The sequence below is a fragment of the Camelina sativa genome, chromosome 10, assembly GCF_030686135.1.
Source record: "Camelina sativa cultivar CO46 ecotype springtype chromosome 10, ASM3068613v1".
Lineage (NCBI taxonomy): Eukaryota > Viridiplantae > Streptophyta > Magnoliopsida > Brassicales > Brassicaceae > Camelina > Camelina sativa.
In genome coordinates this window covers 1,292,694-1,320,045 of record NC_141889.1, presented here as the reverse complement: position 1 = coordinate 1,320,045, position 27,352 = coordinate 1,292,694, and the positions used below count along the sequence as shown (strand labels likewise).

The window sequence follows — 27,352 nt, the reverse complement described above, 5'->3', positions numbered from 1 at the left end:
TTTTTTTTTTTTTTTAACTCAGAACCTTTTGCAGTGTTAGCATGATATACACATGTAAAACATATGTGAGAAACAAGGTTAACAGAGACATGATTTGGTTGTGGTTTCTGTCGATGGAATCAAAAATTTAACTGTCTAATATTAAATGTGTCCAATTTATTGAGAAAATTTCAATAAAGTGTCGAGCAAGCCAAAGAGCGGCAAAGTAAAAATACCAAAATCGTAATTGTATAGCAAAATTACTAGCGCGTTTGGAAAGAATATCAAATCAGGAAAACTAAACAAACTAACGAGCTACACAATTGTTGTTGAGAGTACGAGTATTCGCTTATAAAACAACGATCAGAAGAAGACTACCATCAATATATTACTTCTATAAAACAATATCTAGTTTTTCGCATATGCCATATATATATTCAAACTATGGTACAGAGTATATATTTCATTACTTGTAAGTATAGATATGATACTTTGGGGAGCTAATTCAATTCTACAAATTACTAGCGAGTTTGGAAAAAAAAACGATCAAATATAAAAAATTAGAAAAGCAAAAAACGAACGAGCTAAACAACGATCAGAAGAAGAAGAAGATACAAGATAACTTACCATCAACATTAAGCCGAGATTAACGGGAAGATCCTCCGGCTCAACATGTTGGTAGAGTGGTAATGTTCCGCCGCCCAAAAGGTTGCCGTCATTCGTTAGCTGACAAAAGGACTTTCCCGTATTTCTCTCTCGCTTCTTAGTAAAATCTGATCTACTACTCTACAAATCAAACAAAATTCGAAGATAATTAGCAGCAACACGACCAGAAACTTAGTTCTACTTTTATGGTTTTCTTTTTCAAAAAAAAAAAAAAAAAAAAACACGACCAAAAACATGAGAAGAGTATGATTAAAATAGGAAGATCATTATCAAACCGATTATAACTAGAGTATTAATCCACCTCTCTTGTTCTTGATATTGAACCTTTGCTCCCTGATAAACCCTCTTCAACTTCTGGTTATAATTTCCTTCCCTGCCAGAAAAAAAAAGAGAAGAGATGATTTAGGCAAAATTGGAACATTACAGTTATGCTTAAAACTGAAACTGACGATTCTTTCGTGAGAGAAGAAGAGAACATGATGGAAACAAACAAACGTAGAACATGAAAATGCTTCTAAAAGAATAGCAGCAAAACATTTAATAATAAATCTTACCAGCAGTGGAACAGAGTTTGACGACGAGAAACTTTGGATGAGACTTTGCTCTCTCTATCTCTTGTTTTCTAAAAATAGGAAAAAGGATGAAAAGCCTTTGCTTTCTAAAAACTACAAAGCATGGTAAGTAAAGTGATGATACAGAAGAAGTGATTTTGGGATGTAAGAGAAACTTGCTACGAGTTCACTTATTATATAAGCAACTTTGATTAACGGCTACTTTTTTCTAACGTCTATATTTTTTTACTGTTGTAATTTTAAAATCTTAAATCAAATGACCGTTGGTGAATTTCTGCCGTTAGGAAAGGATCTAAAAAGTTAAAAAAAAAATACGACAACAATAAGAGCCGTTCGTAATAGGTCCAATGGGCCTAAAATACCCAGGCAAACTATTTGGTGGCGCACAGTTGTCATGTTTAATTGCTTTGTGTGCAAGTGAAAACGAACCGATAATAAATCAATCTCTATAAACCTCCCCACCAAACCGGTTTAGTTATTGATTGCACACACTCTATCTACAAACCGAGATCCTCCAAACCGGATCATTTGCTTCTGGACCAAACTGTACTCTATGACAGCCATGACTTACTGTACGTCGTTATCATGGGCCTTACCTCATGGCCCAATAAAGATATCCGTAATTAATCATTTGGTTAATTCTTTCCCAAATTCATGTACTACCTTCCTACTTTATCATAATCCCCATTAATTAAAAACCATACTATATATACATTAGTTATTATTATACGCAAACATTTAATTTAAAAGTATTGAGGGATGTTTTAATGTGAAAATAAATTATTACCAAAAACAAAATTGGACTTCAATTAGACACATACTGTATTAAAAACGACCCTAATTTCACTCAAAAATTATTAAAAGGGGTAGTAGTAATTAAATCAAATTTTACCCAATAAGAAAAAGACACGTGTTCACCTTGTCGCTTTCCCCTGGTTCCTTCGATGGCGTTGCATCGAAGCATCAGAGAGAGAGAGAGAGAGAGAGTTTTGGGTATGGTGAAGAGCAACAAACAACAGCAAGAAGGGAAGAAAGCGATAATCGAACTGATCAAGGTCGTGAAATCCAAGTAACCCTCAGATCTTTTTGAGATAAGAAGAAGAAGAAGAAAGCCATAAGAAAGAGAGAGAGAGAGAGGTCAACGAAAGAGAGAAGGAAGGAGAATGAAGCTCTCTGCTTTACATCAGAGCTACTTAAATCGCCGGAGTAACAGCTTCAGATCTCCGACGTCGGTTGATTCTTCCGTTGATGGCTCCGGGAAGTCTTTAATCGCTGTGTTTTGGCTAATCCTGCACTGTCTTTGTTGCTTGATTAGTCTCGTTCTCGGGTTTCGATTCTCCAGATTAGTCTTCTTCTTCCTCTTCTCCACTTCTTCCACCAATCTCTACTCTGCTCCGTTTCCTGACTTACCCGTTAAGCACCTCGATGTTCACACTCTCGGCCGTCGTCTAGAGCCCGGAGCCAACTTGACGGTGGCCTCGGGGACGACGACGACGAAGAGCTCGCGTGTTGTCGTTGGGAGACACGGGATCCGGATCCGGCCCTGGCCTCATCCGAACCCGGTTGAGGTGATGAAAGCTCATCAGATTATTGAGAGAGTTCAGAAGGAGCAAAAGAGCGTCTTTGGGATGAAGAGTAGTAAGATGGTTATAGCTGTGACTCCGACTTATGTGAGGACTTTTCAGGCTTTGCATTTGACCGGTGTGATGCATTCTTTGATGCTTGTTCCTTATGATCTGGTTTGGGTCGTTGTTGAAGCTGGTGGTGCTACTAATGAGACGGCTTCCATCATTGCTAAATCAGGGCTTAGGACGATTCATGTTGGGATTGACCAGAGAATGCCTAATACTTGGGAGGATCGTAGTAAATTAGAAGTCTTTATGAGACTTCAAGCTTTGAGGTTTGTCAATTTTGTTGTTTTTTTTTTTATCTGTTTTGTTCTCCTAATAATGTGTGTGAATGTGTGAGCTGAAAGCTATGTTCTTTTTGTTTTTGGTTTTTTGGGTGTGTTTAGAGTTGTGAGGGAAGAGAAGCTTGATGGGATTGTCATGTTTGCGGATGATAGTAATATGCATAGTATGGAGTTCTTTGATGAGATTCAGAATGTGAAGTGGTTTGGTACTGTTTCTCTTGGGATATTGGCGCATTCTGGAAACGCGGAAGAGATGGTTATGTCAATGGATAAGAGAAAAGAGATGGAGAAAGAGGCAGAGGAGGATAGCTCTTCGTTGCCGGTACAAGGTCCTGCTTGTAACTCAACTGATCAGTTGGTTGGTTGGCATATTTTTAATACATTGCCATATTCGGGGAAGAGTGCGGTTTATATTGATGACGTTGCTGCGGTTTTACCTGAAAAACTAGAGTGGTCTGGGTTTGTGTTGAACTCGAGATTGCTTTGGGAGGAAGCTGAGAATAAGCCAGAGTGGGTTAAGGACTTTGGTTCATTGAATGAGAATGAGGGTGTAGAGAGTCCTTTGTCTCTATTGAAGGATCCTTCAATGGTTGAGCCTCTTGGAAGCTGTGGGAGACAGGTTCTGCTATGGTGGCTTCGTGTTGAAGCACGCGCTGATAGCAAATTCCCTCCAGGGTATGACCATTTTGCTCCTATATAGTCCCATTCATAATTGTTAATCATCTTGCAATCTTCTAGTCCCATTTCTCAGTTTTTAGTAGGCTCGTATCAATCGATTTAGGAAGCAGGTCTTTAGTCACAATGAATGTAACTAATCTGCTGGACTTGTGCTCAAATTTCAAATTAGGAAATTAGTTAGTACGTTTGGACTAGTACCATATAGTAGTTGGAACTGTGAAAACCTAATTTTACTAACCATATTTGCGTGATAGGTCGGTCCGATTTCATCCTAGTTAATAAGTGTCTCATGACTTGACTTGTTTCACTCCTCTTTAAACTCTGTTACTTACCAGGTCTTAGAAAATCTCTAGTTCTTACATTGAATGTGTCTAGAGACTAAAGGACAGAGAATTGTGTTTTATGAGAAGATTTCTTGGTATCATACTGTCGAAATGTTCTTGATGTTTGATTCTGTTTTATCTTTTTTTCTTGTTCATTGACTACAGATGGATAATTGATCCTCCACTAGAGATCACAGTCGCAGCCAAACGCACTCCATGGCCAGATGTTCCTCCTGAGCCACCAACCAAAACGAAAGATCAAATGCCATTGTCCCAAGGTGGCAACACAGCCGTGGTGATACCAAAGCAGCAACAACATTCCACCAAAATACGAAAACCGAAACGCAGAAGTAAGAGAAATAAACATGAACCTAAACTAACAGATACAACACAGGTTTCTTCATCTTCTTCGAAGCGTCAAGAAAGGAACTGAGAAAGAATACAGATCAAGAGACCCTTTCTACTATATTATCATTTGTTGCTAAAAGTTTTAGAGAAAATCAGAGATCATCTTCTCCTCCAGATACCGCATATATTACAGCTAACGAGAGGGGAAAAAAAATGCCGGGAAAATTAGATTATGATGATGGAGTTCCCAAAAAAGGTATACAGGTTTTTCGGGGAATGATGATCATTCGTTTTTTTCAATTATCGTTTAATTTTTTTGGTCTTTTGAAACTTATCTTCATTAGTAACAAAGATTGTTTGTTTCATGTTCTTGAGGGTTACAAAAAAGTGTAGAAACAAAACTTTGTGTTGTATAGTTTCTAAGCATATTTCTCTATTCGTTTACGTTTCGTGCATGTAGTTTCTCAATTTTTACTTCGGTTGATGATATAAATCTTTTCACTCTTGCAAGATCATATCTTAGGAATCAAAGTCAAAAATACACACACATATATATATATATATTCATATACTTGACGTATACGTTATTTTACAATATTAAAAAATATGGCTAAAATTGTTGAACTTTAAATGAATTTCTTTAATTTAAATACATGGGACTACTTGTGTGCATCCAAAATTTATATGACCATGGATTATATGACGCATCCAAGTGGGTTTGTAATCTTTTGACACACATATAGACGCGCTTCTAGTAAGTTCAGAAAGTTAAATCTTTGAGATGAAGACACTGGAAAAGATACCTTCGTGAGAAAGAAAAGGGGAAGAAAGTAAAAAACAAAAGAGAATCATAATTTTGTTGAAGTAAGCGAATAGAAGAAAACAGAGAATTTTAAAAGCGAGACAAAGACTGCAAACAGATTCATAACTGAAATAATGGAGGATAAGGCGGTTTTGTCAGAACGATCACATGTCTTCTTTAACCACTCCCCCCACTTCTTCTTTTCTTGGTTTTACTATTGATATGGTCCTAGGCTCGTAGCAATGGGTGCGTGTCCTTTTGACCATTTTACAATTCACATCGGTAGAAGTCAGTTTCTTCGGATTAGGTTTACTCTTGACGTTTTTGCTTTATTTTTATATAAAAAAACTTCTTAACTATTTTTGAATTTAGATGAATCCCAAAATGACGTTATGCACGAAGGAACACCGCTGATCCCGGAATGCTTTTGATTAAATTCTTAAGCGAAAAATCAAACATGCCATAAATGTCCCCATGCTTCGTGCATAGCGTGTAGGGTTCCCATACTAAATGATATCCAAACAAATTGAACAGAATTGTAAAACAGAAACGGTCACCCCTTTTTCTTTAAATGAAACGGTCACCTTTAGTTGTCACATGTCAGAAACACGAGCGAGACACTTTTGTTTCTTAAACCTTATCAAAAGCCACTTTCGGTTTGAAACTTGGTTTGAAGACACCTCTTCGCCTCCCATTTCCTCCAATCCCAATTTTTCTCCTCTTTTTCTGTTTTGAAAAGTATAGATTACCTTATATTATTACATATGAAAACTCCAACGGTCAGGATGGGGCGCCGCCTCATGACCATCGACGCTGCCGTGAAATGGGAACATCTCATCCACCCATCATTCAAGATTCCCTTCTCTTTCTTATTTGTTCTGTGATGAATCTTCATAGAGCTCTAAATATATCTTTCTATCAACTAGTAGTACTATTAAATTAGAGACCAGATTTGGACGGCCAAAATGAATTTAAAGTATTTCAGACGTGAAAACTGTTATAAACCAAACCACGTACAGTTTCTTGGGAACTGATGTAACGTTGATTCAGAAATTCACAGACATCTATACCTAATTAAAATGTTCACAACCCAATGTAATATATGCTTGCATGTCTGTGGATTGAAGTTTACAACTTACTAATTAATTCCTCGATCTAAATATAGCTAGTAATATACACGCACATGCTAACATGCATATTTTTTGTTGGTGAATTGCTAACATGTACTATATTCTATTGTATATCCTTTATTCAACTCTTTTTTTTGTGTGCAAAGGTCTCATTTCATTCAATCATTCGAAAACGAGCTTACAAATCTGAGTTTTTGCCAATACAAGACCAAATTCAAGGGGGTTACAACCATACGCATAAAAGGATAAAAAGATAGATAATTCGACAGCATTTCCAAGAGATATCGGAGACAAGGACGGTGAACTCGATCCTTTATTCAACTTAAATCAATCACGAAGCTATTTCGCAAATATTGATCTCGAATTGTGAGATCATCCTGTTTCGAATATCCCAGTTTTTACGGTATTAATTCAACTATTCATGTTCCCATGTGTCCGGAACTGAAAAGCTCTCTATTTGGGGGGTTTGGTATTGTTTAGTAGCCAATGGCTAGTTGGGCGAGACGCGGAAAGTCTGTTTTGGCTGGATTGACTGGAATCCAAATCCAACATACTCGAGGGAAACAATAAGTACTGACAACTAGATAAAAATATATATTTGTATGTGAATACTGATCGGGTTAAAAGATCAAATAAAATTGCGTGACCATGAAGAGTAAACCATTTAAAAAATAATCGCACATAGGTGTTTTGACTGGAAGACGGAAAAAGAGAATTTGGTTAAAATAGAAAAATTACACTAGAACGAATTAATATTGTTGTGCTAAATCAAGATTGAATGCATTTCACATATCTACAAAATCAGTAATACTGTTATTTTACAGAAATATGTGTTTATAGTTAAGGAAATTGACCCCCGTATTTTGTTTTACGGCCGGGTCCGCCACTGAAAACTCATATAGTTATACATTTTCTAGTATAACGATATATAGGAATAAAATATATGTGTTCAATAAATACGCAAGTCTCTCGTGTTCAATAAACAACAAACTACGGAAAAGTAAAAAAGAACGAACGAACTGTCTTAAAATTTCCATGTAGTACTAATATATTACTGATACTGATCAAACCAATTCTAAAAGAATTATACAGTCTACAAGTGAATTCCGTCACAAACTTAGAAGAGAATAGTAAACTATTTGAATTACAGGCGAATTTTTTGACCCCACAGGTCTTCGAAGTTTTGAATTCTCTCGGTGAAATACAATTAAACATGTCGCAAGGGAATCGTGTTCCCTAGTTCTTTGCTTTTCTTGGTCGGCCTGCTATCTCACAGTTATCTAGCTACTTCGAAATATACTTCATTCTCTAATACAATAATCGATATTTTTTAATCCATTGTTTTGCGTAAATTATTTATCTGTATATACGAACTGATGATGTAAGGAAACAGGGCTTGTAAGAAGTACCGTTTTCACCCCAAAAGAAAAAAAAAGTTCCTTTTAAAAGTTTAGTCCAGACATTACCTTTAACATTCAATAATTTAACTTAATTAGGACTTAACTTTGTCTGTAGACTCCTAATAAAACTGAAGCGAAACTAAATTTCTTCTAGCATATAGCTTTGATGTGAGGATGGAATGCGAAAGTAAAAATTAGCAAAATAAGGTTATTTTTTACTATATCGTAGATATGTGAAATTCATTAAATCTTAAAATATATTATTTAGTTTTTAAAACTAGAATAATATATCTAGGCCTTTCGTAATTTTCAAAAAATATATACAGTACTTAATTCTTTAATGGAAAACTAGAAGATATTTTTTTAATAAAATAAAATTTCTTTCAAATATTGGATTTAAAAATTCATTCGCACCGTCCACCATCTTGCATGCCCATTATTCTCATTCATTATAATAGAAAAGTATTACGTAACACCAACTTGAATACCAAAAAAATTTGGTTATAAATAGTCCCACAGTTTTCTCATCCCTCCAGAAAAACAAACCATCTCAAGTATTCTCATTCATTCCCAACTACATCCAGAAAACAACATAACAATAATATGGCTCCCTCGACAAAAATCCTCTCTTTACTTCTCTTATACGTCATCGTTTCATTAGCCTCCGGTGATGAGTCCATCATCAATGACCATCTCCAACTTCCATCCGACAGCTGGTGGAGAACCGATGAAGAAGTGAGGTCCATCTACTTACAATGGTCCGCGGAACACGGGAAAATTAACAACAACAACGGTATCATCAACGACCAAGACAAAAGATTCAATATTTTCAAAGACAACCTAAGATTCATCGATCTTCACAACGAGAACAACAAGAACGCTACTTACAAGCTTGGTCTCACCAAATTTACCGATCTCACTAACGACGAGTACCGGAGTTTATACCTGGGAGCTAAAACGGAGCCAGCCCGCCGCATCGCTAAGGCCAAGAATGTTAACCTGAAATACTCAGCCGCCGTAAACGGCGAGGAGGTTACAGAGACGGTTGATTGGAGACAGAAAGGAGCCGTTAATCCCATTAAAGACCAAGGCACTTGCGGTAATTACTAATTATGTTTTTTTTCCTTTATAGTCTAATTGATATTATAAATATCAATTAGCTAAAATCTAATTGATATTCCCAAAAAACCCTTTATAAGTGGAGATTATAAAAAAGAGTGCTATAAGTAACTTAAACATATATAATACATGGAGCTGTGTATCAATATCATTGTGTATTAATGTACGCAGGAAGTTGTTGGGCGTTCTCGACAACTGCAGCTGTAGAAGGTATAAACAAGATCGTAACAGGAGAACTCATATCTTTGTCAGAACAAGAACTAGTGGACTGCGACAAAGCCTACAACCAAGGCTGCAACGGAGGTTTAATGGACTACGCTTTTCAATTCATTATGAAGAACGGTGGCTTAAACACCGAACAAGATTACCCTTACCATGGATCCAGCGGGAAATGCAATTCTTTCTTGGTAAACACACTAAAACAGAGCAACTCTGTTTTTTTTTCTTTTCTTTTCTTGATGAATTACAAAATTTTGAAGTTTTCTTTGTGTGTTTTGCAGAAGAATTCAAGAGTTGTGAGTATTGATGGGTACGAAGATGTTCCTACGAAAGACGAGACTGCCTTGAAAAAAGCAATCTCACACCAGCCTGTGAGTGTAGCTATCGAAGCCGGTGGGAGAATTTTCCAACATTACCAATCGGTAAGCGAACCGGGAGCCTTGATTTTGTGTGTTTAAGTAACAAAACCGGGTTTTGGATTTTTATCTAACCGGTTTGGTTTCGGTTTGCAGGGGATCTTTACCGGGAAGTGTGGTACGAATCTTGATCACGCAGTGGTGGCGGTAGGGTACGGGTCAGAGAACGGCGTTGACTATTGGATTGTGAGGAACTCTTGGGGTCCTAGTTGGGGTGAGGAAGGTTACATTAGGATGGAGAGAAACTTGGCGGCTTCTAAATCCGGTAAGTGTGGGATCGCGGTTGAAGCATCCTACCCGGTTAAGTACAGTCCAAACCCGGTTCGTGGAAGTATCATCAGCAGTGTTTAGAATCAAGACGCTCGATAAAAACATTTTCACATTTGGGATTCTTATAATTGAATTTAATCTCATATTATTCTTGTTTGTATGTATAGTATTTCAACAACAAAAAAAAAGTAGTTGATTCATCATAAGGATATAAAACTTTATAAATCCTTATGTCGATCAATTTCTTTATAATCAAAGAATGATTGCTTGTTTATTTATGTATTAAGAGAAATATATAATAAAATGATATATTTGTCTTAAACACAAATCGTTCTTTAACCTAAGTGTAACAAAAAAAAAAAACTTGTGTCCCAAACATATCAGTTTATCTTACAAAGGGTTTTTCAGCCCACCAAATACTCACAAGCCCATGAAGAAATTAAGGTTAGAGTCTTGTTTGCCATCTAACTCAAGCTCTTGTGTCTCCATAGCTACCTCTGTTTCAGACAACAACTTCGTCACATTGTCATGATAGATTCATTAACCTTCACTCTTTCCATCTCTGTCAAATCAAATTGCAATTCCTATTCCTTATATAAAACAAGGCATCTTTCAGATAGAACTCTTCAGTTGTTGCGAACCCGGATGCTTGTTTCGCAAGCTTCATACCTTGATATTAATTACAAGTTTTTTTATACACACCGAAAAAGTTAGCAACGAGATCAACTGGCTAACTGTTTGTATCAAACCGACATGAGTTAGTAATGACCGCAATGGAACCACCAAGGAGATTTAACAACGGAGGAGAGTTTGTGAGGGGAATTAACGTTTCAAGAACAGCCACTTTTCTATCCTAGTTAACTGGGAGACAAAAACTCCTCGATTTCTAACATAGGCTCTTTGTGATGACCGTTTGATGTAATAGACAAAAACATTAAAAAAAAGCACTAAAGAAGGGCTTGTCCTGCCACTGTTTCTTGTTCTGACAAGAGACATTATCAAAAGAAACAAAAACCTAAACTGTAGCACCAATGCAGAGATAAAAGTAATCAAATCCTTCAGGGATCCCGAGACATGTGCGGTAGTAGTGGCGGAGGCGGAGACGTCGGAGTCTGTGGTTGCTTGCTGCTTATCTTGTGAAGCAGTGGAAGACTCTTTCTTGCGTGAGAAACGCAAGCTTTTCCTCCTAACCAGAAGACCTTAAAATCAACGCCTGCCTTCTTCCTCGCTACCTCTCCTTGTTCTAAATCTACATCAGAGATCGAACCTTAAGAAGGAAGAGATAAGAATCTAAAAACCTGGAGAGTTTTTCCTTCACCACTTTCATTACTGTTCACTTGATAATTCCCAGCGTTTTCTGTTTGCATTTACGTTTCAGGATTTCGTCTCTTCTTCTATGTTTCTTTGTTGTGGGCCTGTGACTCTGTGGTTGTGATTGTAATGAGCGAGCCTTCAATGATACTGAAACCACCAAGTTTATCCAATCGTCTTCTTACTAATTATATCCTGATGTGTCTGCTCTTTCTTCTACTCAACCTTCTTCTTCTGTTTGGAATCAAAAATCAGTTTCTTCTCAGAACCACACTAGAGATGCGCGTTTAAAATATATTTTAAAAAAAAAGGAATAAGGAAATTTGATTATTATTATTACCCGAGCCTGTGTTCTCTCAGGTTCGGTTTTGGTCTCAACTTTCTCGTAACCTAAATTAAGTGAAGAAAAAAGGAAATTTTGTTGAGTCGGTCATTAATAAGTAACCGTCACGAAAACTTGAGTCCCAAACAATTATAAATAGACTCGGACCTCCTCAATCTCTCGACCATAACAACACAGAGAGAAACATAGAAGCAGAGAGAGAGAGAGAGAGAGAGAGAGAGAGAAAGTTAGAATAAGAGAGAAATATGCGATTTCATTGCTCTGATTTTACCATTCTCATCTTCGATTTCTTCTTTCGTCTTCGAATTTTCGTAATTTTGCGTCTAATCTTTTTGGCTCCAACGTTTGGGGTTGTTGGATCTGCCCTGTTTATCTTCATCACCAAGCATACAAGACAAGAGACGAGGCGGTGATGGAAGATGATGATGATGCTTTGATTCTTATTCTTCTACTTTCGTTTTTCAAAGAATTAAGCTAGTGATTCGGCTTCGGCTTCGGCTTTGTCTGTAGCACGAAGAATAAGAGTATAAGACCAAATCTAGCAAGAGATCTCACACACGCAAGCATCACGTCTTGAGCGGAGATGGTGACAGAGAGGAAGCGGATGGATCGGAGGAGATGCAAGAAGCTTTTGCGTTTCGAAGAGAAGGCGACAGAGGAGGAACCGGATGGATCGGAGATCGAGATGCAAGAATAGCTTTTGGACTGGATTCTCATCTTCAGGCCCATTAAGCAAAAAGATTTTTCAGCCCAAAATAAGGTCTATTCTCTATCTCATCTTATTATTATTTTAATATTTTTTTGATGAAAGTTTTTTTTTTCTTTTTTGATGCTAAATTTACAAAATTGTGTGATTACTAACCAGATTTTGGATCCAGTCTTTTGATTGTTAGAGATTCCATAAATCCAACTTGTTTTGGCATCATTTTGTAAATTTTGGCATTCAAAGTTTTAATTTAATTTTCTAATATAGTTTTTTTTAAATTTGATTTTTTCCCTTTTTTTGGATTTAAAAAAGCTTTTGTTGTTTGTATTTTGTTTTGGTTTTTTGGATGCTAAATTTACAAAATGTTATGATTACTAATTCGGTTTTGGATCCAGTCTTTTGATCGTTAGAGATTCCATAAGTCTAATTTGTTTTCGCATCGTTTTGTATATTTAGCATTCAATTTAAATTCATTTTTTAAAAATTGTTTTTAAAAATTTTGATTATTTTATTAATTTTTTGGATTTTTCAAAGCTTTTGCTTTTTGTTTTTGTTTTTGTTTCTTTGGATGTTGAAGTTACAAAATGGTGTGATTACTATTTGATCTTTGATCTTAGAGATTCAATAAATCCAACTTGTTTTTGTATAGGTTTAGCATTCAAGGTTTTAATTCACCTTTTTAATTCAAAATATTATTTCGATTTTTTAAATTTTGGTTTTCAAATATTTAGGTTTAAAAATTAAAATTTGTTTTTAATTAAATAATATAGTTAGACCACTCCGCTTTTCTTCTGTTAGTTTTCTTTATCATTTATATATACTTTTTTTTGGTAAGAAGATTATTAATGCTAGGAAATCGAATTTGTAAAAAAAAAAACAAAAAAAAAGAAAGATAGGAAATACAAGTTTTTTATACACAGAAACAAGTTAGCAATAAAATTAAATTGACTAAACTAGTTGTATCAAACTGACATTAATTAATGTCCGTAGTGGAACGATGGAGACTTAGCAACAGAGGAGTTTGGAGCCAATTTTTCAAGAACAGCCAAAGATTCTTTCATCGTTGGCCTCTTTGAAGGAACAGGAGACGCGCAGCTGTAGCCTAACTTGAAACAATCGAGTAGAAAGTCCTGTTTGCCATCTAACTCGCCGCGCAACGCCACATCAGCCATTCTCAATGCACGGTGTCCGTCAGCAACCGTCAGTCCGTTTCCTAGCACAATCTCTTCAACGGACACGATCTTTCCCGTGAGAAGCTCGAGAAGGATCACTCCAAAGCCGTAAACGTCCCATTTTGGACTCGGTTTTAAGCTTCGGAGAGACTCTGGTGCACAGTAAGGCGACATCGGCCCCACCGAGCTTGGACTGGGGCTTGGCGTAGGTCCTATAGATGAGAAGTCTCGCGATGAAGTTGTGTAACGCTTGCTACTAAAAATCCGAGCGGAACCACCACCTCGGATGTAGCTAGTTTCGCCTGTGAGAAGCCTTTCCAGTCCGAAATCGCCTATTTTGGGTTCCCTGTCGTGGCCTAAAAGTATGTTACTAGGCTTCAAGTTTCCATGCACATGCTTCTTCTCGTGTAGATAAGCCAGCCCACGTGCAATGCCCTTTGCTATCTTGAGTCGAGCCTCCCACGGTAAATGATAAGGCGAAGAAGACCCTCCTCCTTTTCCTGCCAAATTAAACACTCCAATCTCAGCAAACTCAATACACACACATGTGCAAGAAGAAGCAATGTCATTCCTACTTAAGCAAACTAAATCCTTGTAACGGTTTAAAGAGACAAACGTTAAATTAAAAACTCACGGTAACGGGGGTTGACGAGGCTGCCGTTAGGGACAAAATCGTAAATCACCAATTTCTCGTCGGTACTCCAGTAGAATCCACAAAGTCTGACCAAATTCGGGTGAACCAATTTCCCAATGGCTCGAATATGCGACTCGAAATCCTTAAACCGGCGCTGATTCAAACCGTTCTCACTGAGCCGACGAACCGCGAAAACCCTTCCATCCTCAAGAACGGCTTTATACGTTATACTCGAACCAGTGGCTCCTAGAATATAAGCAGAAGCCTTAAGCAGAGTCTCAATCTCCATCTCTTTCTCTCCATCAACGGTCACTAACGTCCCTTTCTTGTTATCACCTGACCGTTGATTTGCATTGTAACAGCTTTCTTCGTCGTCGTCCTCTTCTTCTTCGTCTTCAGACGGTGTCGTTTCAGGATCTTTCCGTAGACATGACCATTTCTTGAATCTTCTTGATTCCTCCGGTGAAGAAGACGAAGAAGAAGATGAAAATGTTGATAGCGTAATTGTCGTGTCTGTCTCTTGTCTTTGTTTGTTGCTGTTGTAATCAACGGTTTTGTTCTTCTTCTTGCATCTATAGATGTAGAGGAAAATCACGGCGAGGATTCCGATTCCGGCTAAGTCTCCAATTACAATCCCAATTATAACTCCGGGTCGTAACCCGGTTCGGGGATTTGAGTCGGTTTGTTGTGATTTTGGATCGTTAACCGGGTTTGAACCGATTGTGTTCGGTATGGCGGCGATTGCTGGTGTAGATGTTGTTGGAGCGTCAGCCTCGGAGACAATCGACGGCGAGGAAGGGATGGGACACGGGTTTCCGGTCGGGTCTTCGCATAGACCCGGGTTTCCTGAAAATAAAATTGATTTCTGGTTAAAGAAAACCGGAGAATCCGGGATTGGACCGGTTAAATTGTTGTAGGAGAAATCGATGGTGACGTTTCCGGGGAAATCGGCTCCGATCTTCGGTGGGATTTCGCCGGAGATTTGGTTAAACGAGACATTCAAGAACCGGAGACTATCTCCGCCAAAATCCGGTGGAAGCGAGCCATTGATAAGATTCGACGACAGGTCCAAGAACTCAACGACTCTCCAACCGCCGGGAATCTCGCCGGAGAAGTAGTTATTCTCCAAAGAAACCACCGTCAAGTTTCTCAACGACGCCAAGTTAGCAGGTAGCTTTCCCGCCAAGGCATTATCAGAGAGATTTAGGGTTAGAAGATTGTGAAGATCGCCGATTGCGGAAGGGATTTCGCCGGAGATCATGTTACTAGAGAGATCGAGGAAACGAAGCTCTCTAGCGTCGAAGAAAGAAACAGGTAACGGCCCATTGAAGGAGTTGTTGGAAAGATCGAGACTTTGAAGTGTTAAGAGAGAACCCAAATCAGAAGGAATCGAACCAAGAAGCTGAGAATTTGGGAGAGACAAGGTTGAGACTTTAGAATCGTTATTACAAGAGACACCTCTCCAAGAACATGGAGTTTCGTGTTTGTGATTCCATGTTTGTAATAAAGACAGAGGATCAACGAGAACAGAGGACTTAAATTTCAACAAAACCAACCCATCAGAGTTTAAAGCAGAAGAAGTCAAAACAGAGCAAAAGAAGAAGATGAAAACAACTGGAATCAACTCCATTTTCATCACACTATATTGTTAAAGAGATAGATATGAAGAAGAGAGAGAGAGAGAGAGGTGTGAAGAGAGTTAAAGATAGATAGAGAGAGAGAGAGGGAGAGAGAGAGAGAGAGAGAAACAGCTCACGTAACCAAACACTCCACTTCCTGCTCCCTAAATGCTCTCTCTCTCTCTCTCTCTTTGTGTCTCTGTCTCTCTGAGAAAATATTGCAGAGTTCTTAAATTCTATAATCAATACGAATACACACTTCTTGTTACAGTCTTCTTCATTTATTATTACTTTGTACAACTAATATTTGTACTTTTCTCTCTCTCTTTCTTTACTGAACCGAAGAAACTAGTAGTAGATTCTTTATAAAATTACTGAGACTTGCAGTTAACTAATGTTGTAATTTTTTTTCATGAGTTATTGACTTTTTTTGCACAGATTCTTGTGTTTTTGGTTCACACAAGCCAATTTAGCTCGAAGGAATCTAAAATCGAATGTATTGGAACTTTGTGAATTCTTAGAAACATAAGGCATGTTCTATAGTTTTTGTTTTTCGAATATGGTTCTTAATGTCTTTGCTGTGATCCATATTTGTTTTTTTTTTTTTGTAGATGCTTTACAAGTATATTTCCTCTCTGTATATGGCTTTCATGTGCTTTGCTTATTGCTATCTATTTTGTTTTTATTCATTTCATTACGGTTTCTGCAAATAAAGTTGGTTTCAATCGTCCGGAAGATTCTGCATTCAATTTCTTGTACGAAGTAATGATTTGTCTTCAAGCTATATGATTAAATGGAGGAAAAAATAGAATAACAATCCATAAAAAAATTAAAGACATATATATATATATATATATATATATATTCACGTTTTCTATATGAAAATTACATGTCTTGAGTTTGGATAAACCACCAAGTGGGTAAAAAAACTTGTATAGCTTGAAAGAAAAAGTATATATGTTAATCAATAATTGGATTTACGAGTGCGCAGCGCACACACATGGTCCATAAGGACCATAACTCATCATTTTAGTCTCTTGTTATTTCCCTTTTTCCATTCTTTCTTAAGTGTTTTAATAGATATTTAAACAGTTTCTTTTTGTAAAAGTTTGAGGTGATCTTCACCCACTCCCTTTATAAAAATACAAAATTTCAAGCTGAAAAAGATTCAATAAAGTTTGATGAAATACACTTTAATTATAATGAGTCCAACAGTAAAAGCCATAAACCCAGCCTTGTTAGTTTTGTGGTGGACCATTAATTTAGAATTAGATTTATCTTTTTGGAATGAGTCCAACCATTCCGGAATTATAAAACTACATGCAAATCTACAAATCACAAACTTAACGATATATAGAAGAAAAAAAATCGTAATTAATTCAATAATTTAAAGTTACTTAACAACCCATTTTCCACCTTTCAATCAAGTACCAGTACTGTAGCTCCCCTGCCAGAGTTCACTAATGCTTCTAATTCAATTTGGTCACTCTTAAGTATATTTTTAGCATTATTATGGCATTTTTTTTGTACCAAACGCTGCCATATCTCAGTTTCTCCTTTTAGCTTACATAAAGATGACCCAGTTTTTGAGTAAATTTTGTGATTTAAATATAATAAATATCGAAAAATATGTTGTAGTAATAATAATTAAGTTTGTTTTGTTGTGAACTTATGTTTTGTGGATATTGGGTTTGATTCTGCTTTTATTAGGTTAAATGAAACTGGAGAAAAAGAAGGCACAAATGGGGTCAAATCATATGATTTATAATTTAAAGGGTAAGGTATCGCTTTAGAAAATTCAATCAATGCTAGTCAGCCATTTGATACTTCACAATCTGGCTTTTTTATTTCGTTCTCAACCATTCGGATTTTTTCTTAAAGCATATTGAAAACTCTTATACATGTCATCATCATTTGTATATCTTTCACGACTATAAAAATCTTAGGAAAAAAAAAGATTTTGATGATAATACAAAATATCTATCTATTTGGAAGTAGAAACAAGTATGGAGTTACAACATCAATTAAACAAAAAGAAATGACTCTTGAGTCTTGACCTTGGAACAAGGATTTCTATTGCTCCTTTTAAGTAAGATGCAAAATGTATGAATTCCAACCATAGCAATTTGCCTAATACATGGATCATGTTCCTCCTCACATATTTGTTTATGCAAAATATATATCTCGAGTGGGAACGGCACCGTGATAAAAGTAGGTACTGTACTTAAAATCGATCAGTCATTGTAATGTAGTAGTACACATACGTAATCCCCGAAACTCCGAAACTCGTATCATTAATTATTATTAAGCTTTAAATATTAAAAGTTGTCTATATATGCAAAGAAGTTGCTGTTGACTCCTCAAGTTGACTTGAAAATTACGGTCTATATATTATATTCCCGTTTTCAGAAAACAAGTAAAATTCATGTCATTATAATCACAATCCTCTTAAGTATATGGTATGGGCCTTAAAGGCCTATTCTCTCATTGTTGTTAAGAGCATGTGGTCGTTGCAACTTGCAACTTGAGCTAAATCTAGAAGAGAAAAGGGGGATAAAATGTACTTGTTAGGACAAACGGTGGTGGCAAGTAAAATAACCAAACAAAATTGCCCAAAATATTGGGCTTTTAAAGGCTTACAATCCTAATACGGCCTTTCCTTTTCTTGTGGCAATTAATTTTACTTTTAATTCCGAGCGGCGAGCACTACTACAAAGACTTGCTATCGTTTCCGGTGGGCTTTTTCTTGGGTCTAAATAGAATCTTAATTTATTACCAATATACTATTATTCGTTCATATGAATGTTAGCTTCTGCGAATGACGACACCCGACACAGTCATTGTCAGCTTTATTCCCAATTATCTATAAACTATTTTTTTTAAGTGGACAATTTGTTTAGCAGAGTGGTTGTAAAACTTCATAGCTACATCAGATGCTTTTCTTTTATGTTGATAGCTACATTCCATGTATTTATTTTTGTCCAAGTCCCATGCGATGTGTCTATATTACCTGCAAAATTTATTTATGTTTTACATTACATAGTTTATATGTATTACATAATTTGTATAACACATCAAAATATATGTACGTTACAACATACTATATTATGTTTTAGCTTATACGTTTGAAAAATAAAAGAATCGGTAAATGCGATTTGGAGTCAGCGAAACGCGATTTGTTTATATTTTGGTGACATACTTATAAATAACGCAACTATATATATATTACTATATTTATAAACTGACGTTTTGTGAACCCTGAATGATGTGGTTAATATAATAACGAAACTCCACTATCTCTGTATCACAAAGCAATGGATCACTAACCTTGTTTTGTCGAATAAATATATAAAGGATTCTTTAAAAACTACTTCGGCCCGAAGCATTCTTTCGTTTTGTTTTGTTTTGTTTTTTTTTTTTTTTATAGTAAAAAAGAGCTGAAAAGGGCAAAAACCAAACTAGACCTAACACTTGACATATAATTATCGGCTCATGCGGGGTACGATTAGCTATATCGCCACTCTCATTCACATTTTTTTCCTTTTGGTTTCTGTTACATAAAGCCTTACCGTTACAGTTGTAAAAAGAGAAAAAGAGAGGAAAAAAAGTGACTGTTACTAATAATTTCAAATGGTTATTTTAATACATCTCGAAAGTTAAAAAACCAGTGAAAAACTAGATCACACTGTTTAATTTCTTGAGCGAATCTTCCTTGTTGCCATGAATCAATCATGATGGATCGTGAACGGTCTAATATCTAAACCACATAATCGACACGCGTCTAAGAATGTGGGCATGTATTCCACGTGCCCTTTTTGCCTTACTGACCAAATAATTCAAAACATTTAGTGGCCGGTGTGGGTTAATTCTTTCTGTTTTCTTTGACTAAAACGTTTTTAAATAGCAGTTATAAAATACTTATAATGCATATTGTTGGATTACTAGTAATAATATTGTATTTCCTCTTGCGCATTATATAAACACATCTGTATAGGTAAAAAAAGAAAATATAAAACTGAAGTTGTTTAAAAAGGTTCAAAAAGGTTATGATCAGAATAATTTGTTATACAAGATCATCGTTAAAATGTTTCATCACCGACATTATGCATATGAATATATGATGCTAAAACAATAACAAACAAAAAAAGTCAGTAAATATAATTTTTTAAACAAACACTGCAAATAAGGTTGATAACACCTTTTGAGTACAACAATCAAATTATGGTAGACCAAAATATCGAGTATGCGAGGACTTACCATCGTCAATATTCTACAACAACACAATTTATTAAAGGTAAAAACTTATCTATTGACCCCTCGCCTAAAAAGTAGGAAGATAATTTGGCCATATATAGCACACTTCACACTTACCGGTAGTAGCATCAGCGTCTTATTGACCAAAACCCAAGCACAACATTACATACTTGTGTTTGACTTTGTATTTTTTAAATTAAACCTTTGTTTGGGTATTCAGTATTGTACGTGGTCAAAGTAAAAAAAGTTCATATATAGACATATAAATGCATAAAACGACTTTTTAATACAATGAGAGCAATCTTCAAAGTGCAAATCTATTTATAAGTAAATATTAATTAGTCCCATGATTAGAGAGAGTAATACAACAAAACAGGCACATATATATAATTTCCAAATTTCTGTAACGCAGTTTTACTTATTCCGTAAAGCATCGTCTTTAATTTTGCCATCAAAACAAAATGTTCGTTATTAATCCCAATGATTCATCTAAAACCATTGAATAAGTTTTTCTTTTTTTGAGTATACAAAAATATTCACAAGTTTGGATCATTACAAAGGGAAATATAAATGAAAAGAAGAGAAGATAAGGGTTGGCATCAAAGTTTTCACGTGTGTCGTCGTATCAATAAAACACAACAACCATATCAAAGTGCAAGATCTCTTTCCTTTCCTTTTTTTTTTTTTTATAAGTTCACAGTTCCAAGATTTTTCATAACCCCAAAATTTTACATTTATACCCTTCCGTACCACGCCAAAGTATACGACTTTCATGTGGTCAAATTTGTCCGCCTCAGTTTTTATTTTATTTTAATTTCTTCAGTGTATTTGTCGGAGCGGTGAGAAACAAGTCGCACGTGTGTCTGCTTCAACCGCGTCTTCACCGTCACGTGATTATTCTTTTCTCGCACGTGCCTTCTGCCTTTGAAAGTGATACTATAATTTTTATTTATTTGTTGCCAAAATATTTTTGCTAGGAGCAAAAAATATCCAACGGATGAAATACTAACAACTGTCTCCCATCCGACGATCAATAATTTCCTACATGCCTAATACAATGGTCAAATCAAACTAAATTTGTATTATTTTTTTTTTGAAGTTGAAGACTAATTAGAAACTAGAGGAGTAATAATGATTTGTGTGTTTTTTTGATCAATTATAATTTTGTAGCAAAGTAGTTTTTTTTGGGTTTGAATTCATTTTGTGGGTGTGTTATTTAACTTGCATATACTTTTTTTTAACTTGCATATACATTACATATTTTGTGGGTAAGAAAAAATAATTTTTTTTTGAATTTAATGATTTAACTTTTAAATTTAATATTTTTTTTTCTTTTCTTCTTGTTCTCGGTAAGAAAACAATAATTACACACTACATACCTTTTGAATATGAACTTGTACCTTTTGAAGTCTTGTACACGTCGAAACATTTGTGTCCACTCCTTGGATGACAACATTTATAAAACTAATCGATGAAAAAATCAAAGAGAATCGTTTCCTTAAATGATTGAATCTCATGAATCTTTAGTTTCTTAAACAAAGAAATAAAACGGTCACCTAAATAATATTCCATCTCTTGGAAGAAGAAGAAGAACTCGTGGATCGGTATTGGTTAGGTCTTCATTACAAGATATTCCAGACAGTATCGTTGCAACAAATCTCTGATTTTTGGATTACTAGATTTTCCGAATATTAATTAGGGAACTAATAATAATATGCATTGAACATTCGTATGATTGGTCTCACTCAAAACATACGCTGAACCTAGAACAAAGTTATACTATAAGATTATAAGCTATTTTGGGAAAATTTCCATTCCATTCCAAGGCAAGACACCATCCATATGAGTTACATGCATTTTCTTCCCCGAAAAAGTAGAGACTACGTTTCAGTGGATGGAACAGTATTTCTATATCCTTGGCCTTGTTTGGCATTTTTACGTTAGCTAGTTGTAAATACATTTCCGTTATGGATACTGATTGGATATGAATAATTTGCTTCGTGTTTTTTTTTTTTTTTTATACTTCAAATTCTTATTTTCATGTGATATATACCCTATATAATATGCACTTTTTTATGTACTCCTCTTCTTTACACTTTGAAGCTATATAATTTTTAATACAGTATACCGTGCTACGGTGCTTGAATATATTATTTAGCGCACTAATTAATTAACTCTTTCCCTGAACCACAACCATCAGTTTTATTTGTTAACACTTTGTCAATATCGAAATAAATTGCTTTCAGTTATCTCAACTAAAACCCACGCAAAAAGTATGTTTCTTATCACTAAGAAACTTTGAGTTGAATTGGTTTGGTTATAAACTAGTCACCATTACATTTTGTAACCTTTTTTTGTCTACGATTGAATTAGTAGTATGTTAGAGCTAAAAATTATTCAGCAAATTAAGTGATTGATAGGAAGAGAGGTAAAACTAATATACGTAAGAGAATAAAATTAGGTAACAGGTACGATGTACCTAAAACGGAAGATCTCTTATTACGTACCGTATCTCCATTACACAGTTTTGTCCATCGGTCTCCCTTGGTTCACTCAATGAATTATATCGGCTAATACTATATACATAGTTAACACTAATTAAACAATTAATTGTGTGATCGAATCTTATCCTTCTTTTTTTTTCTTTTTCTTTCCTCTTTCCGCTTTCTCAATGCTAGCTTGAATCATTAAAATTAAAAAATACGAGAGTGACAAGAAGAGTAGGAAGGTCGCAAGAAACTTCCCTTGGCATCGGAGCATGTGCCTCGTGCTCTGCAGTACACGGCTGGATTAGTTGTTTACCGGTGCCGTACACCTTGACAGATCCTCCCCAGTTTTAATTAGTATTCTAAAGTTTGTAACATTCATACTGCAGATTTGTTTATTCCCTGCGGTTCAATCGTAACTTTGGTCATTTTTGGCTGAAACAATGCGATAGATTTGGAATTGGTTAAAAGTTATTTACATAAATCATTGACTAATGTATAAGAGATCTCGATTAGTTGACATCTCGAATGATTTAACGCAAAATAGCATTAAACTGTTTTATTAATTTTACACTGCATGAAAGATCATATTTAATATAGGCGTGTATTTAATTTAATATTGACTGTTTTTTATACAGTGGTGGTTGATATGTATTTGTAACGAATGCATATCATATGAAATTGACCACAACATAAACAGTGGTTAAAAAATGACTTGTGAACCGTTTGGTTGGTTACATAATCCATTTTGGAGAAAACTACTAAAAAAAAAAAATGAGAATGCAATTAATATATTTATTCGAATACAATTCTTTGGCTCTCAAATAAACCAACATAGTTGACTACGATTTATTCAACTCAACACGACTACACGGCCCTCCAATCCTATGTGATATATATTGAACATACTAAAACATGATATTATACGAATTTATTCAAAAGACAAAAAGACTAATTATTTACTAAAATACTATACACATCATTTACATTTATATTTAAAGTACCAAAACGTAAGTAAAATTTTGTTATTTATTCCAAGTTTCAAACACAAGTTTTAAAAAGAATGATACTAGACAGACTAGTAATTATTAAAATAGCGAAGTAATTAATTAAAAAAAAAAAAAAAGAGAGGGGGTGGGTGACCGGCAGGTGGGAGGGAGTGGCCGTTAAAGGGAGGCACAGAGATTTACAGCCTGTCTTCTCTTCTTTTTTATTAATCAAACAAAAAAAATTATTTAAAGTGGTAACGATCAGCACTTCCGATCTATCTTTGTCGTTTTCCGCCACGTATGCAAACTGTCTCTTTTTATTTTTATTTTTTATTTTCTTTTAAGAGATCGGCAAAATATCCAAAAAAATATGATAACTATTTTTTTATTTATTGAAAAGAAAAGAAATAAGAATAATGGCAAACAGGCTGGCTTCCTCAGTCAAAAAAGTCACCCGAATCGAACCAAAATAAAAAAAAAAAAAAACCTCATACCTAACTGTTATTTACTTCATCCTTATCTTCTTTTCGTTTTAAATATTATTACTATATACACATTCTTCTTTTTTTTACCATTTTACTTCAATTATCGTTGTTTAGCTCCACGACTTTATCAAAAGGTTTTGCGAATTGGGTTGAGTTTTTTTTATTATTATTATATACGAAAACAAAAAAAACTTTGAAGGCAAGTTAGATATTTTGCATGTTCGTTTCTTTATCTTCGTGAAAAAAATTAATCTACGAATCTCATCTCATGTGTATAGAGGCAAATTAGATATTTGCATAAAGAGGACTTGGTTTTAGATATTTTTGAATCTTTTTAGATATTTCTTTGTTGTATCTGTATGTCAGTTTGTTAGGTTTTTTTTTTTACTTTCTCTGCCAATTACACTTTTCTGTTAGTGAAAAAAAAAAAGTTACTACACTACACACATCCTGAAAAAGTATTTATTATCCCATCCCACACGCTCAATTACCTAACTACGCGTACCATTTTGGATTTCTGGTTAAATGAGCTCAACCCGTTTTTAAAATTATCTTGTTCGTTTCCTGTAAATGGATCATGACATTTAGGTTTTTAAACTTTAACACCATTGTAAAACTATCACATTCACTTGTGATTTCTAGTTACATGTATGATGTATGTTGTAGGCTAGGTAGAAGCCTAGAAGCTTTGCTGTCTACGACTACAACGTCTAACATTATTTTCACCGACACATTTTACATCTTAAGCAAAATTTTGGATATTTGGAACATCGTTTATATATCTAACCCACACACAAAGAGATAGACAATGACATGTAACAAACATTGTGTAAAATATTGAAATATACATACCAAAAAGACTTCTATTCTGTCCATAAACTAAAAAACTTTCGGCTATTTTTTATTGACTTCTTTGTAGTATTTTTTTTTTTTTTTTTTTTTGGTTGCACTTACTATTTTTATTTTAAAAGCAATATTTTTCATTTTTATTTTTTTTTGGTATCAAGCAATATTTGCAGGTGTTGGATTCAACACTTACAAGCTTTTACCAAATTTTAAATTTGATATATACAAAAAAAAAAAAACATTTCGTATACAATGCCATTTTTGAATTCACTTTTTCTACTATAATTGTGTATCAATGTTTTACAAAATAATTTTTTTTCATAAACGTGTGAAAATTGCAAACCTTCATAAAAGTTAAGAAATAATATCAAAAAAGGAAATATGATTTTTTTTTTTTTCTAAACGTAGAAGTTAGCTACTTTGTGAGTGTCACTGATTTTGCTTTTAAGAAGGAAAATGAAATGATTGGGTTAAAAACGCTCCACCTGTTAAACCGAGAGTGGAACTAACGCTCCTTTTGTACCATTCAAGCGTACTCTATCTCTCACTTATTTTATTATTATATATAAACAAAAAGCAAATCTCACAAACTCAATTTGACACGTGTCAATATACAGCTGTATCCCAAGTCCCCAACCGTTTTTCCTGGAAGATTCTCTCTCTCCTCTGCTCTCGATGTTAATAAACCCCCCCCTCACAATTCATAAACGCTGATCGCCCTAAACGCTTTTTCTAATCGCCGACGTGTTTAAAATATCTTCTGTTTATGATGATATAAAACGCAACAACGTTCATTTAAAACTTTGTAGACCGCTGCGTATTAGGGTAGGGTGTGTAAGACCAATTTATGACTATTCTATATACACATAAAAATTGGATTTTTTTTTCTTCTTGGAATATTTGACTTAGGAAAACAAGTAAATATAGATATATAAGATAACTGCCATATAAAAAATTAAATTATTCAACGTTTAAATCAATAACTCCTAACAATATATAGTTTTTTTGACTGAATTAGTCAAAATCGTTAATGAGTAACGACTATAGTTATCCGTTTAACACTGATCAAATCTCTTTTATTTATAGTCAAAACGGTTTTTTTTTTAATTTAATTTATTTTGTTCCTTAACAAACAAATTATAAAATTCGTTTCAAGAACATTTATGCAGTTAAGAAATAGTTACACAGTGCAGAGTTTTTCTTAACTAAAATAACTTAAAAAAATATAGTTTCTGTTTAAAAAAAGCGATAAGAAAGATTAACCGGTTGAACCGGTTACCCTTTTTGCCCAGTCCCTTCTCGTATAAATACTCTCTCTTCTTGCTCTTATCCTCTTAAAAACCTTTTCTTCCAACACATTAAAAAAAAAAACTCCTAAGGACCAAAAAAAAACAAAATAAACAAAGAGGACGCGTGAGAAAAAAAAGAAAAAAAAACAGAACAGTCCGATAAAAAAGATCCGGCGGCGATGTCAAACCCGACGACCCGAAAGAATATGGAGAGGATTAAAGGTCCATGGAGTCCAGAAGAAGACGATCTGTTGCAGAGGCTGGTTCAAAAGCATGGTCCGATGAACTGGTCTTTGATTAGCAAATCAATCCCTGGACGTTCCGGCAAATCTTGTCGTCTCCGTTGGTGTAACCAGCTTTCTCCCGAGGTTGAGCACCGTGCTTTCTCTCAGGAAGAAGACGATACCATTATTCGAGCTCACGCTCGGTTCGGTAACAAGTGGGCTACCATCTCTCGTCTCCTCAATGGACGAACCGACAACGCGATCAAGAACCATTGGAACTCGACGCTGAAGCGAAAATGCAGCGTCGAAGGGCAAAGTTGCGATTTTGGTGGGAATGGAGGGTATGATGGTAATTTAGGAGAGGAGCAGCCGTTGAAACGTACGGCGAGTGGTGGTGTGTCCACTGGGCTGTACATGAGTCCCGAGAGTCCATCGGGATCTGACGTCAGCGAGCAATCTAGTGGCCAAGGCCAACAACACGTGTTTAATAAACCGACGGTTAGATCTGAGGTGACTGCGTCATCGTCCGGTGAAGATCCGCCGACTTATCTTAGCTTGTCTCTCCCATGGACTGAGGAGACGGTTCGAGTCAACGAGGCACCGGAACTAAACCAGAATACGGTTATGGACGGTGGTTACACGGCGGAGCTGTTCCCCGTTAGAAAGGAAGAGGAAGTAGAAGTAGAAGAAGATCCCAAAGGGATATCTGGTGGATTTGGTGGTGAATTCATGACGGTGGTTCAAGATATGATCAGGACGGAGGTTAGGAGTTACATGGCGGATTTACAGCGAGGGAACATCGGTGGTTCCGGCGGAGGAACTAGTGGTGGTGGTGGCTCGTGTATGCCGCAAAGTGTAAACAGTCGTCGTGTCGGGTTTAGAGAGTTTATAGTGAACCAAATCGGGATTGGGAAGATGGAGTAGTAGTAGTAGTGAGTGGAGAGATAAAGAACCAAGTTTGAAGTTTTTTTCCCTCTGTTTCTCGGGAAAATAAAAAAAAAAGTTTCAGGCTTTTCAATGTATAGAGAGCCAGCCAGTAGTAGAGACGAAAGAAGGAAAGCGAAACAAAAAAATCTTTTGTATGGGTCTTTCGTGATTCAATTAAAACCAAAGCAAGATCATTTTAACAACAAACAACAATATTGCCAGTTTTTTTTATT

General features: G+C 35.4%; 3 protein-coding genes, 1 long non-coding RNA gene and 1 pseudogene across 5 annotated transcripts; 3 read left to right on the top strand and 2 right to left on the bottom strand.

Moving 5' to 3' along the window:
- On the top strand, positions 1-27,326 carry LOC104721037 (transcription factor MYB73 pseudogene; annotated as a pseudogene). Its single transcript, XR_015568933.1, has 2 exons — positions 1-33; positions 25,972-27,326. The product of XR_015568933.1 is annotated as a transcription factor MYB73 pseudogene (transcript).
- LOC104716401 (uncharacterized) lies at positions 251-1,368 on the bottom strand. Its single transcript, XR_756035.3, has 3 exons — positions 1,200-1,368; positions 947-1,018; positions 251-765 (listed from the first exon to the last, which is right to left on the bottom strand). It is a non-coding gene; the product is annotated as an uncharacterized LOC104716401 (long non-coding RNA).
- Positions 1,995-4,993, top strand: LOC104716400 (beta-1,4-xylosyltransferase IRX14). Its single transcript, XM_010433775.3, has 3 exons — positions 1,995-3,117; positions 3,232-3,804; positions 4,296-4,993. Exons 1-3 carry the CDS (start codon positions 2,381-2,383, stop codon positions 4,561-4,563), a joined length of 1,578 nt encoding a protein of 525 aa, XP_010432077.1. The 5' UTR covers positions 1,995-2,380; the 3' UTR covers positions 4,564-4,993.
- LOC104716399 (germination-specific cysteine protease 1) lies at positions 8,295-10,156 on the top strand. Its single transcript, XM_010433774.3, has 4 exons — positions 8,295-8,909; positions 9,101-9,336; positions 9,430-9,570; positions 9,661-10,156. The coding sequence occupies exons 1-4, from the start codon at positions 8,414-8,416 to the stop codon at positions 9,913-9,915; spliced, it is 1,128 nt and encodes a 375-aa protein (XP_010432076.1). The 5' UTR covers positions 8,295-8,413; the 3' UTR covers positions 9,916-10,156.
- LOC104716398 (putative LRR receptor-like serine/threonine-protein kinase At4g37250) lies at positions 12,921-15,898 on the bottom strand. Its single transcript, XM_010433773.3, has 2 exons — positions 14,001-15,898; positions 12,921-13,866 (listed from the first exon to the last, which is right to left on the bottom strand). Exons 1-2 carry the CDS (start codon positions 15,634-15,636, stop codon positions 13,172-13,174), a joined length of 2,331 nt encoding a protein of 776 aa, XP_010432075.1. The 5' UTR covers positions 15,637-15,898; the 3' UTR covers positions 12,921-13,171.
- Positions 27,327-27,352: the final 26 nt, after the last annotated feature.